The following is a 12,566-nucleotide window of genomic DNA, read 5'->3' on the forward strand; positions in this document are numbered from 1 at the left end:
TATAAAATAAAACTAAGGTGATCAGAGCCCTGTTATTTGGCACAAAACACTGAGTGACAAGCCAAGGCGCCATCACTACAGAGAGGGATGAAGTTCAGGTGATCCCAGTTCATTAACCAACACCCAGGGCTGGTCTGAGATCTCAGGGAAAGGGGCAGATGGCAGGTGCTGTTTGTTATCAGCCACTATTAACTGCTTGGGAACACTACAACTAATAGAGATATCAAAGTCATAAAGTGGTTTTCACACACCATCACTTAATTAACAGACATCACCAACAAAAAGGGGCCAGGAGCTAGCCTCCATCCAAAGAGCAGTGTGTCCCCTGCTGGATAGGAGAGCAATTTGGATAAACAGAGATGAAAAAGAAGTCTTAGATCAGAGAGAAGTCCTGGGTGCTTCCAAGACCCCACACACATAATGGGGAGACACAGAAACTTACAGAATAGTCCAAGGACATAGGGGCTTATCATCTCCAGACATTTATGGCATTTAATAATCTCAAAAAAAAAAAAAAAATCACTAACTGCCACTTAGAACAATGCCATGCATTCACTCCCCTTTCCTTCAACCCTTTCTTGGGCTTTCCCGTATGTTCATTTCCCTCTACTGAATACTCTTCCATTCACTGAGAAATAGGAAGCATTTTTCAGTGAAAACTATTTAGGAAGCTGTTTGACCAAAGCAGGTCTGAGGTACTGGCTCATCCTGGGAGAGCCTGTCAGGGCCCAGAGTGCCCAGAAGGACTTGGCAGATAGCCTCTCTCCCCTCTGTTCCCTGGCTCACCCCAGAGCTGCTGCAGCTCCACACTCCTCACCGGTCTTGTTCGTTCATTCTTTCTTTGCCATCTGATGGGACTATATTCCAATAAGTTCCTTGCAAATGTGATACAACTCTGCTGTAATCTCCTCCCTCGCTTAAATTATTCTTTATTAATTATATTATCTAAGCCTCTTTTTTGTTGTTTTTAATTCTCACAGGAGGATATTGTTTCCATTGCTTTTCAGAGAAAGTGGAAGGGAGGAGGAGGAGAGAGAGACAGGGAGAGAGAGAAACATCGATGTGAGAGAGACACATTAATTGGTTGCCTCCTGCACGAGCCCCAACCAGGATCGAGATAGAGCCTGCAACCGAGGTACATGCCCTTGGCTGGAATCAAACCCGGGACCCTTCAGTCGAGGGCTGACATTCTAACCACTGAACCAAACCGGCCAGGGCAAGCTTCTGTGTTTTCAATACTTCTAACGTCACAGCATAAGGTCCACAGGCTTGTGGTGCAGTCACTACTGTGAGTTCTACAACCATGTCTTCTAAAAGGCTATACCATTATTAGTTCGAGTCTTCATTCCAGCATTCGGTGAACAGGTCTCAAATGTCATATGTTTTGCCTGACTACTCAGCCTCCATTTTCCACATGGAAAAGTCCTAGGTGTTCTCTGGTTTATTCTTGTGTGCAAGCCACTTCTGTCTCTGATCAGTTTAACGACATTCTATATTCTAGGAAATTATTGAATGTGATGGGGGGGGTCAAGGGAACCTCTGATTTATAGCTGGTTGGTCATAAGTACTGGAGGCCTGAACTTGGGATTGGTGTCTGAAGTGGCGGCAGTTTTGTGGAACTGAGCCCTTTCCCATGGGAGGTCTGAACTTACCCTGGGTAATGTCAGAATTGGTTGGTATGGAGAAAACCCCCACATATTTGGTGTTAGAAGTGTTGTGAGTAAAAATCAGTTCATGGTAACACGGAATACCATTTAGTGTGTGATACTTTGGGTCCATCTTAATGAATGTCTACACTTAAGTCGTTTCACGCTGTCCTCAGGGACTGCTAAAGCTGACAGGGCTACTTAAAAACAAATATTAATTCTGTGAGCTCCTCCCTCTCTGTTCAATATGACTCTAAATATAGTTGCTCCTAGAAGTACTTCCCTAGTCTTTCTCTTAGGCTGTCTACTGTAACCTCTTGCTAGGCTGCAGTCAGGATAAATAAGATGACCAAAGTCACCAGTAATCCTACATGGATATTTAATTCCAAATCTCTAGAGTCTGGTCTGAGTGGCTCCATGCTGAGTACTCCAAGGGAGTGTATACTCAGGATTGAATTTGTTTTATTATTTCATTTAATTTATTATTTATGCTCAAAAAAAGTACATAATGAAACTTACTAAAAGAAAGTTTATGAGCAAAGAAAATATCATCAAGGACATAAAATGCAACGAAGACCACTGGGGAACAGGAACTGGGGAATTTAAACACAGTAGAGAAAATCATGTCTACTTTTGGTCTAAGTAAACTTAGAATATAGACTGTTGGCATGTTTATAGAATAAAGGACAAAGCTATCCTGCATACTTACGGTTTCCACAGTTGAGACCACCAAGGCCAAATGGGCAACTGCAAATTAACAAAGAGAAAGTACAAGAATTGGTTTCAAATCTCAAAAGAAACTGAGGCCATTTACTACATAATTTCTAAATTAGGTTTGTAACAAATTCATCAGAATAAATGAACACGGAGCCTACTTCATACAGGTTTCGTTTTCAAGAGCTTACCTCATACAGGTTTCGTTTTCAAGCCGATAGCCATCTTCACATGCTGAAAGAGGAAAGGACGGTCCATGAACGTGGCTACTTCCCTCAGCCCAAATTGACAGTTAATTAAGCACCAGACACCCTAAAGTCCACAAGAATATTCTAGAACCAGAAGGCCACAAATAGCTTTAGAATTATCTGTTATCTGGGCTAAATACTGTTGTCAGCTCAACTCATAATTTTACCCCCGCCCCCCAAATTTTTAACCTCTTTGTGGCTCTCAGTTTCCCTTCTATAAAGAGTAAATAATAATAATAATAATAATAATAATAATAATAATAATAATATCTACCTTATAGTTTCTTGGAGGGGATCAGGTAAAATAAGGCATGCAAATGGCTTAGCACAGTGTCTGACACACAGCAACCACCAAATAAATTTTTAAAATTATGTTCCAACAAATGCAATGCCCTCTGGAGATTCCCTGTGGCCCCTGTGCAACATCATACACACAAGAAGACAAGCGCTTCACCTTTTTCTTATTAATCCTCACCCAAGGATATTTGTTTTTTTCATTGATATTTTTAGAGAGAGTGGGAGGGAGGGGGAGAGACACAGAGAGAAAAACATCGATGTGAGAGAGACACATCCGTTGGCTGCCCCGACGTGCCCGAGTGGGGCCAGGGACAGGGTTCTGAGATCCTTCAGTCTACAGGCAATGCTCTAACTACAGAGCCAAACCGGCTAGGGCATGCTTCACTTTCTTTAAGTCAAACCTTTAACCTGCTGCTGGCCCCGTGGCTCCCTTCCATGAGGTGGTAGGTGGCATCCTCTGGGCTATGCTCCTAGTGGGTGCCTCTGTTTTCACAAAAGCAGCTCCCCCTACAGTCTTTGCAGCGGGATCTCTAGATGAGCCCTAACTGGCATGTCACCCAAGAGCATAACCTTGCACCCTCTGGTGGTGCTGCTCACGGACCACTGCTTCCCTGAAGGTCTGTGTGTGGCCCAGCCATCCCCCTGAATCAGCAGTTCCTGAATTTACTGGATCACAGAACACTTTCAACACTACAATCAGCTGACAGAATGCCATGAGCTACAACACATGCTTGGATGGAAGCAGACAATAAAAAATGGCCCCCTAGACAAATCCATTGCTTCATGGAATGATAAAAATTTGATTTGTGATTAAAGTCCGGTATACACTGCATAAAAAAATCCTGGGTAAGAGCAGGTACAAAGTGCAGAGCAGAGCTCCCTGCACACACAGCCTACGTGCTAGCTAATGGTGAGCTGTGATGCCAGCAGCGGCACGGCCGGGAAAGGAGAGGGGCGGGCCCTGCAGGCAGGGAGGAGAGATCTCGAAGACTTCCCACACCCTCCCTTACAGATTAATGCGTAATAATGTCAGCTACATAGATGTGCTTAATGGTGTTCTTCCTTCTATTTTTTAATGTTAGACATTAAATGTTCCTAGCATCTGCTTTGTAGTCACACACCGCAGACACATAACTAGAGTTTTGTGGAGCGGTTTGGAAAACACTGTTTTAAACAACCTACAATTGTCTCACAGCCTATTGTGAAAGCTGGACTGCGTGGTTTGACTCCATGGAATCGCTTTTCCTGAGCCACATATTCTTGTATTCAGGGCTGTCTGGTATAAGCAGCAGCCCTGAGCAGGTCCTGATGGTATCAACTGTGGGATGTCATGGACAACACTGCCACAATACCTCCTGATGGGGACACCCCAGAGATGCTTCTCTCCGGCCCAGGGTCTAGGAAGATGGGAAGCTCCTGAACAGCTGCACTTTATTTTATGGTCCCCGCCTGTTTTCAGAATCACGCTTCTCTATTTGCCTCAGTGACCAGGGAGCTCAGAACTTGGGTGAGCGGCCTACCTTTAGCAAGCATGCAGGACCTGATGGTCTACCTTTCTGCAAAGTCGCTTTCCTTCTAGCCTCAACAAAGAAGTCATTTTATTTCTCCTTAACCTGATTTACCTTTTAAATTCAATCTCATTTGGTTACATGAATTTTCATTAGGGGTTTCAATTCTTTTTCCACAAGCAGGTAGGGCATCATCACGTTCCAGGAAAGAAGGAGGAACAAGGCCCTCCCGAGTGCTCCGCGCCTGGGTTAGGCGGGGCCTTCTCTAAGGAACAAGCTAAGCACTCCTGCCTCCCAGTGGAAAGCAGCTTGTGTGGCAGTCTTCATGCTGTGGCAGGTCATGGAAGCTGCTGCTGGGTGACCCATGGCTCTGTCTGCAGGGCAGTTTGCTGGCATCCCCAGGGACTCAGCAGGCTGATGTCACCCCAGTCTGTCCTATGTAAACACTTCTTCCTGGAAATGTCTTTACATCAGATCTCCCCACCCAATCCTCATCTGCTGGGTGGGGGCTTTGCACCCTGTGACTGTCATCCAGCCACAGGTAAGGCCTGGCTGTCGCCCTGCCTGCAGCTGATGGGCTGGGCTGTTTTCACTCAGCTCTGGAAGAATTCTGACTCCTGATACAATGATATCTCTTTATTTCAAATGGGCTCATTTGGTCATTCATCGAAGACTGATGCTACTGTGGGCATGGCGCTGTTCTAGGGCTCTTGGTGGAAAGCCTTGTCATGGGCACTCCAGTGCACCTCATCGGCACCCCTTGTAATTTTATATGACAGTTGGAAAGTCTGGTAAAACACTGTATGTGAGATACTAAGAGTGTATGTGTATACGACAGAGAATGCTACAGCCCTGCTAATGCACAGCTGTGAACTGCAGGGATTTAGAAAATACACTCACACCTCTATCTTTTATTTATACAGGGGACTGAGCCCTGATTTGCAGTGTCCAAAGGGGACTCATTTTAAATACCCCTGTGCTCCAGCACCAATGGCCAGAAGATGTCACTGCTAACCCATTAGAACCCAGTTGACAGGGCTGTGACCCAAGGTGATCCTACCTGTACTCATCAGAGGCCTGATAGCCACAGGCGAAAATCTAATCAAGGAGGATACTGCAGAAATGAGGCTTCACGGGCCCTGGGCAACAAGCCCACAAGCTACCCAAGGTTTCTTTATGCTACTTTTTGGGTCATCCTGGATAAACACAGATTGCTGGTGCCTGTGCCACTGCATCTGAAAAACCTCTGATGGCTCTGCTATCGCTAATGCTACTCTGTAAGCGACGCAAATATGAAACCACCGACTTGGAAGTAGAGGGGAAGTGGCTCAGGCCAGCCGGAGCAGAAGTGGCAGGGCCATTCTTGAGGCCATCAGAAGCTCCAGAGGCACGGTGTATGGGGGCCGGCACTCCTACAACGCCCACACTTCTGCCCACCTTCCGTTTCCCTCCGGCCGGCTGCACAGTGCCCCAGCAGATGGATTTTAGCAGAGGTGACCTTCCCACATGAAGTGGGGCTCAATGGCCCAGTTTCTAAGAAGGGGGAGGAACACTTTGCATTAACCAGATGAGACGAAATTAGGAAGCATTGTCTCTTTGTATCCAGGCGGCAGCCTGACACGTGCTGAGAAATGCTGTGAGGCTGCCAGGTGTCAGGGCGGCTGCCCGTCGCGGAGCACTGGCCCTCTTCTCAACAGCCGCCGCAGGGCCTGCGTGCAAAGCGCAGGATGTGCACTTTCAAAGCCCTTTGTACGTGAACCTAAGCCACAGGGTCTCAAGTTCAGGATGAGAGTGCTACCCTGAAATGTATTTGCATCCTCTCCTGACAGAATGAGTCCTCTAACAGGCAGTCCTGACAGGTACAAGTGGCATGTCACCTCTCCCAGGTATGTGATTTTACTCAGATTCCAGGATACCTGTCACCAGCAGGTGCTGACGGAGCAGGAAAAGTAAGCCACACGCATTCTAATGTGATGCAGTGGTTAAAGCTACATTCTGGCATCTGCATTGCGGTTTCCCTGGTGATTGCGCTGCAGCAGCCTTCATAAGTCAGGTACACAGCGCTCTGGACTTGGGCTCATTTATGTTAAAGCTTTACACTCGCTGAGCAGCCTTTAATCTCAAACTAAATGAATTTAAGCCTTACCTAAAAGGTTTGCAGAATGAGCTTTCTCACCTCAAACACTTTATGAAACCTTTAAAACTAAGACTCGTCTATTCAACAACCTGGGTAAAATACAAGAGCAAATGTGGATAGCTTACAAAGTGCTGCCATGTATACTGCCTTCTCTAATTCTTAGTCTATCCAATGAAGTATCACTACACCCATTTCACAGAAGAGGAAACTGAGATTCAGGGAAGTGAAGTGACTGGCCTAAGATCATACATGGTGAGGCCCCGGTGGGCTCTGAGCCACGTCGCTGAGCCGGTGGGCTCTGAGCCACGTCGCTGAGCCTCATCGGGACTCTGTCTACTGGGCCACAGCTGCTGCTGAAAGGTAGAGCCTGACTCCATGACTGTATCACCATTTTAAAAGATTAGCATACAATAGAATAAAGCTTTGGGAATTAAAACAAAAATTTTTCTAACTTTCTTCAAGTGGAAAAAAAAAAGAAAAAAAAAGAAAAGGCGTTGCCGTCACAGGCATTCCATTCTCTTTCTTTTCCTTTGAATCCAGGGGCCAGCCAGCGAGAGGTCAGAGATAATGCTATTATTCCAAGGAGATAATGTATTCTAGCCTGCTGTGAGCAAAATAACAAGAACTGTTACCCCGAGTTTAGAACAGGCACACCGAGAGCAGGAAGAGAGCCCCGGCAGAGAAAAGCATCTATCCTGTCCCAAGCTGGGCCGCACAGCCCCGGGAAGCTGCGCACCTCGGCAAGAGTGGTCCATCTTGTTGAACTGGAAGTAGCCTGACTTGCACTGACACAGTGCCACACCGTCCAGGTCAGTGCAGATGGACGTCTCCTTGTCACACTCCGGAGTCTTCCGCTTACACAAGCTGCCCGCTGGAATGGAAAAACAAAACAGTGAAACAAAACCAAACCTCCTCCACGCCAGACCTTAAGATGCCTGAACTTTCTATTTCAAGAGGCTCCGAGAACAGGTTTCCAAAAAGCCTGCCTGGTGCACACTCCTTTCAGAAGCCTGTTCTGCCTCTGCCACTCCTCCCCCGTGTTGGCCCCCAGGCCAGTTTACAGCATGGCACGAGTTGGAGAAACCCAGGAGAAACAGGGTGCTGCTCCCAACTCCAGCACCCACTGCAAGTATGGCCCTCCAATGTGTGGTATCTTCTTGTGTAAGGTCTGCAGTGGGGAGATCAACACATACCCAGAAGCTGTGACCACACCCCTCGGAGGAAGCCGAGGGGTCAGGCCCTGCCTCGAGCTGAAGGTGTCTCAGCTCACTGTTTGTGCAGCCCAGGGGATGCTCCTGTGGAGGGTAGCTTGCTACCTAAGATAGATGATCCCAAGGGGAGGTGTGGAAGATAATCTGCTCTCCAGGGGCTCTAGTTTAATTATGTCCCCTGTCTGCCTCCCCACTACATTGACTATGTCTTCAGGCTTACTCATCTCTGGATCTTCAGCACCTCACACAGAGACTGGCCCACACACGATGCCTGATACACACATGCTGAAGGTGCCGTCAGACCACCAGTCACCGGGTCACCAGGAGAGACAGGCAGGCCAAGAAGGAATGTATCTTTCAGGCTTTCTACCTCCTTCACTGTAAGGCCTTATTTCTTCCATGTGTATCCACCTGGCTGCGTCCAGCCCTAGGCACGTGGGGGCCACGTTCATTTCATGGATGACAAAGAACTACTTCATTTTTATCAAAAAGCATTCAAGTTGGGCATGTGGCCCTCCCTGAGGTTGTATACACTGGACCCTCTCTGAGACTGTATACAGGAGACCCTCTCTGAGACGACTGTATACAGCAGAAACAATGAGGGTGCATTTTACCATCTAAGATAAGCCCAGCAAAAAAAAAGACACATGTAATTGGGGTACACAGACAATAGAACAAAAATATGAAACCAACTGGAGAATTCGTAAGCAGTGACTTATTTAGAACTGTGTACAGGGCAAGGCAAGTCTGGTATATGCTGCTGTTGTTGGCAGACAAGGGCAAGTTCAGAAAGGGGAGAGAGCCGTGGAAGGGCAATGTGTATATCGTGCAGTGAGGATGGTCTCCCTTCTCCCACCTTAAGGAAGACACCAACCTATTCAGAAACTAGCTCTTAACATGGCAAAACTGACCCTGCCTAGGCAGGTTCTGGTGATGGGAGCTGAAGCCCACACGGGTTGTTGGGGGTGGGGGAGGAGGGTGGGGGGGTCCCAGCACCAGCCTCCTTTTCTGAGACCTGAGAGCTTGGGACCTGGTGGATGGCCTGGTCACAGGGAGGTAAGTTTAGGACACAATTTTAGTTCTCAATGCCGAGCTTCCTGTCTTTATCAGTGGAAGCTGATGTGCTAAGTCAGAACCCTGTTTGTGTGTGTGATAGAATTTCCTTTGTTTATTGTGAAAAGTTTGTATTTAAGGGAGAAAAATAAAAAATGGAAAATCTCACTGAGCAAACACTGCAAAGCTGGCACCAGAGAGGCTCTAAAACCCTGCAATCCCTCATCTATACTTTCTGAAGGTGCTGCCAGTCCTCGAGCCTTAATCTGAAGAAATACCTCCAGGGCCAAAGGCTGCCTGTCCAGCACCAGCCTTGTCCAGCAGCCAGCCTAAGGTGCCTGGTCTGATTAGATATTTTCTGGAAACCAATGTCATGTTTTCCTTTCATCCTGCCCCTTAATCCAGCACTAGAAAACGACTTGCCCGGTGGAAGCAACCCTTCCTTGCACAGAAGCAGATTCATGGGGACACGAGGGAAGCTGGCCCTGGCCCTGGCTCTGCCCCTGCAAAAGAGGAGTTGCAATCCTAAAATTCCTTGAAGAGCAGTCTACCATAAATCCATCAAATGGAACCATGCAGAATCCCATTTTCATCTGAAGCCTGGCGATGTGATTTTTCTACATCCACAGTTCCCATGGTCCTTCCTGGGCATAACATCCGCCAGACAATGAGAACTTACAGAAATCCAAGGCTGAGACACTACCAGGGGGATTTCCAAGGACTCTAAACCTCTGGAGACATGAGAGCTGTGGGGTTCTGAAAGGCCAGGAAGTAGGTATTTTGTGAAATGAAGGGTAAAAACCTGCCTTCCCAATGGCTGCATCCAGAGTAGCGGGCATGGCCTAGATGCTGGAAACCCCCAGATGTCAGCCTGAGAGCTCCTGCTAGTCATGCCTGCCTCCCTAGCACTCAGAAAGGTGAGCGATAGACCAAGCTGGGTGTGTTGGCAAAACCTGGAATTCAGAATAGAGAAGTGAGCCTGCACTGAGCCCAGATGCCTGGCTGTCTTTGTTTTCACAGGCTCTGAAGGGAGGTGAAGCATGGGGACCAGCACGTGTGAGGATGAGGGGCTATGTATGTGGGATCTCTCTCTATCTTAGTCTCAATTTTGCAGTGCTCTAAAAAAAATTCAAGTCTTAAAAAAAAGAAAAGAAAAAGAATGGGACCTCAGCAAGGAAAACAAGTTTTCCCATGAGCCTCACACATCCAAGCTGGGAGAGTGGGAGTCAGAGAGTGGGCAGGGCTGCTCTGAACAGGGCCTTACCAAGCCAAGTATCTGGCCACGTGACCTGAAAGGCACGAAATGCATTTAGTGGGGACAAAAAAAGTAACCTTACACAATGCCGACCACATAGGATGTACTCAGAAAGTGTTCAGTGAATTGAAAGGTTTCCTTCCTACTCGCTGGGGAGGGCAAACTGGGACGCTTGAATCACAAAAAAAAACAAAGTAAAACCTAAGAGGTCTCGCCTCAGAGTTTAGAGCACAGCCTACTGGGGCAAGAATGTTTAAGCTAATTCCCCAATGATGCTGAATGATAGCAACTACAACTTCAGAAAGTTTAGCCAGAGGCATGGATGCATGGGACAGACTGGCAGATCTCCGAGGGGAGGAGAGTGAGGGGGTGACAGGAAGAGATTAACCAAAGAACTTACATGCATATACGCATAGCGCGTGGACACTGACAATAGTGTGGTGAAGGCCTGGGGTGGGGCAGGGGCTCAGTGGAGGGGGAAAGTGGGGGGAAAATAGGGGACACCTATAATACTGTCAACAATAAAAAAAAATACTTAAAAAAAAAAGCATAGCTAGCCCTGAAATAGGCCAAAGATGCGGCATCTATCCCAGAGTGAAAGGCTTAACTCCTGGCTCCCAGGCTCTCCCGCACGCATGGAGCCCTGACCCAGCGGGAAAGTCCTGGATCTACCAGCAGACAACGCACCAAACCTGCTCTGGGCACCAGGTGGGAGGTCCACACAGATTCCACATCCTAACTGTGTGGAGAAAAGAGCTTAGCAGAGCCTGCTTTGATCACTCATGAGATGGCAGCAGGGACAAGCCCCCTTTGCAAGGAAGCACTTTGATTCCAGCAGTTCTCCCATCCCAGAGACAACACCTCCCCTCTAAGACCCACATTTGCCTTCCAAACTTGTCTCGAATCCCTTTCTTCATCTGCTTTCGTCTAGATGCACTGTAGAAGCTTTTGACAAAACAGACAAAGCAGGAACAAGAATAGGGAGATTATCCTGAACGACACCGGCGCTGGTCTATATCAGCCTGGTCTTGTTTTTGTGTATCGGTGATTTGCAAACAAACAAAAATGACCGATAATACCGCACAGGCTTTCTTTCCTCGATGGTATATGACAATGAGGGTTTGGGGTATTGACAAGCAGGTACATTCTGCGTGTGAATGTCTGTCTCCCTAGAGAGAGTAGGGACTTTTCAAGGGAGAGAAGAGTGATTTCTGCTTCTTTACATCAGCTCCTGTGTAGGAGTAGATGGGGCAGCAGGCCAAGGAGCAGGCAACTGCAAGACTGTGTGTGTGTGTGTGTGTGTGTGTGTGTGTGCACGCATGCGAGCAAGCGCCCCCTCCCACACGAATGTACAAAGGTGCACACACACAAAGGTCTTCTGCTTAACATCCATTTCAAAGACAGCCTGCTCTCTGAGGAGCTTTACTTGGACCTGAGCCCTGAATGCCTTACATTTCTATTTCAGGTGTGTGCCTAACCGTATGGGCCGGGTCCTCCCGGAGGGCCATTCTCTCACCTCTAAAGATACGCCTCTGAGATCCCAGGAGCTGGCAGACCTCAGCAGAGGACCTGCAGGAGTTGACACATATCTGCATCCCGTCAGCCAGGTCAAACAGCGTCACGTTGGAGGCCAGGGAGAAGGTGGTCTGCAGTGACAGGACCACGGCGCTGGGCTCTCTACAGGCAAAGTGTGTAGGTTTTTAATTGCTCTAAAATGATATGTGGGCCCCAAGGCTTTTGAAAAATGAGTGTCATCTCCATTGTCCAGTGAGGGAATGGGACAGCATGAGATCCAGTGACTTTGGCCCTGGGTCACCCTGTGGTTTGGTCAAAACAAGGCCCAGTTTTATTGCTGCCACCCATGTACAAATATCCTCTCCTTTCTACAGACTGGTTCAGAAGCCAATGTACTTACCTAGAAGCATGAACTGTGGATCGGGTATAACCAGGTAATGTCGAAAAGCACATATTTAACTGAAAGGAAGAACAGGTAAATTAACTGTGGATTAGACAAAAGCCTTAGACCTGGAACCAATTTCCTATTTTCAGTATGAAACAGGCATCTTCCAGCCATCAACTTATCAGCAGGGGGCTTTACAGAGGAGTGGTGTCCTTTTTGTGTTCCCTCTTAAATGCCTTCCTGGGCTTATTCTGTTGTTCTGTGAGTACAAAGGGAGAGAGGCAGCTAGTGAATCAGTGGGGAAAGTCTTGGCAGGAAGGGATGTTCGGAACAGCGCCCTTGGATGCAAAACATCTTCAAAGCAGCAGATCTCTTCTAAGATACAGGGTTTCAAAAAACTCAGAGGCAACTGTTTATTTGGACTTCACATAGTGAACGAGCCTCATGGAAAGGCTGGTTCCTTTCAGCTGCCCCAGGTCTGGCAGGCCCCGCGAGGACCCCTCCTAATCTACAATGAGCTGACCTAACTCAAAGATAGGTCCTCTTCAAACAGGCTCTCCATGGGAAATTACATTATGTAGGTCAAGAAACCTTTTG

The 12,566-nt window shown here is 47.4% G+C and overlaps 1 protein-coding gene across 1 annotated transcript in view; it reads right to left on the minus strand.

The window, feature by feature from the left end:
* Positions 1–12,566, minus strand: part of HEG1 (heart development protein with EGF like domains 1) — a 77,842-nt gene that overhangs the window by 14,233 nt on the left and 51,043 nt on the right. The window contains exons 11-15 of the mRNA XM_087818193.1: positions 11,985–12,043; positions 11,586–11,746; positions 7,287–7,421; positions 2,552–2,594; positions 2,356–2,393 (exon numbers count right to left, since the gene is read on the minus strand). Coding sequence (XP_087674319.1) covers positions 2,356–2,393; positions 2,552–2,594; positions 7,287–7,421; positions 11,586–11,746; positions 11,985–12,043 — 436 coding nt within the window. The remainder of the gene's footprint in view (positions 1–2,355; positions 2,394–2,551; positions 2,595–7,286; positions 7,422–11,585; positions 11,747–11,984; positions 12,044–12,566) is intronic.

Source organism: Miniopterus natalensis, chromosome 6 (genome assembly GCF_054644295.1).
Source record: "Miniopterus natalensis isolate mMinNat1 chromosome 6, mMinNat1.hap1, whole genome shotgun sequence".
Classification (NCBI taxonomy): domain Eukaryota; kingdom Metazoa; phylum Chordata; class Mammalia; order Chiroptera; family Miniopteridae; genus Miniopterus; species Miniopterus natalensis.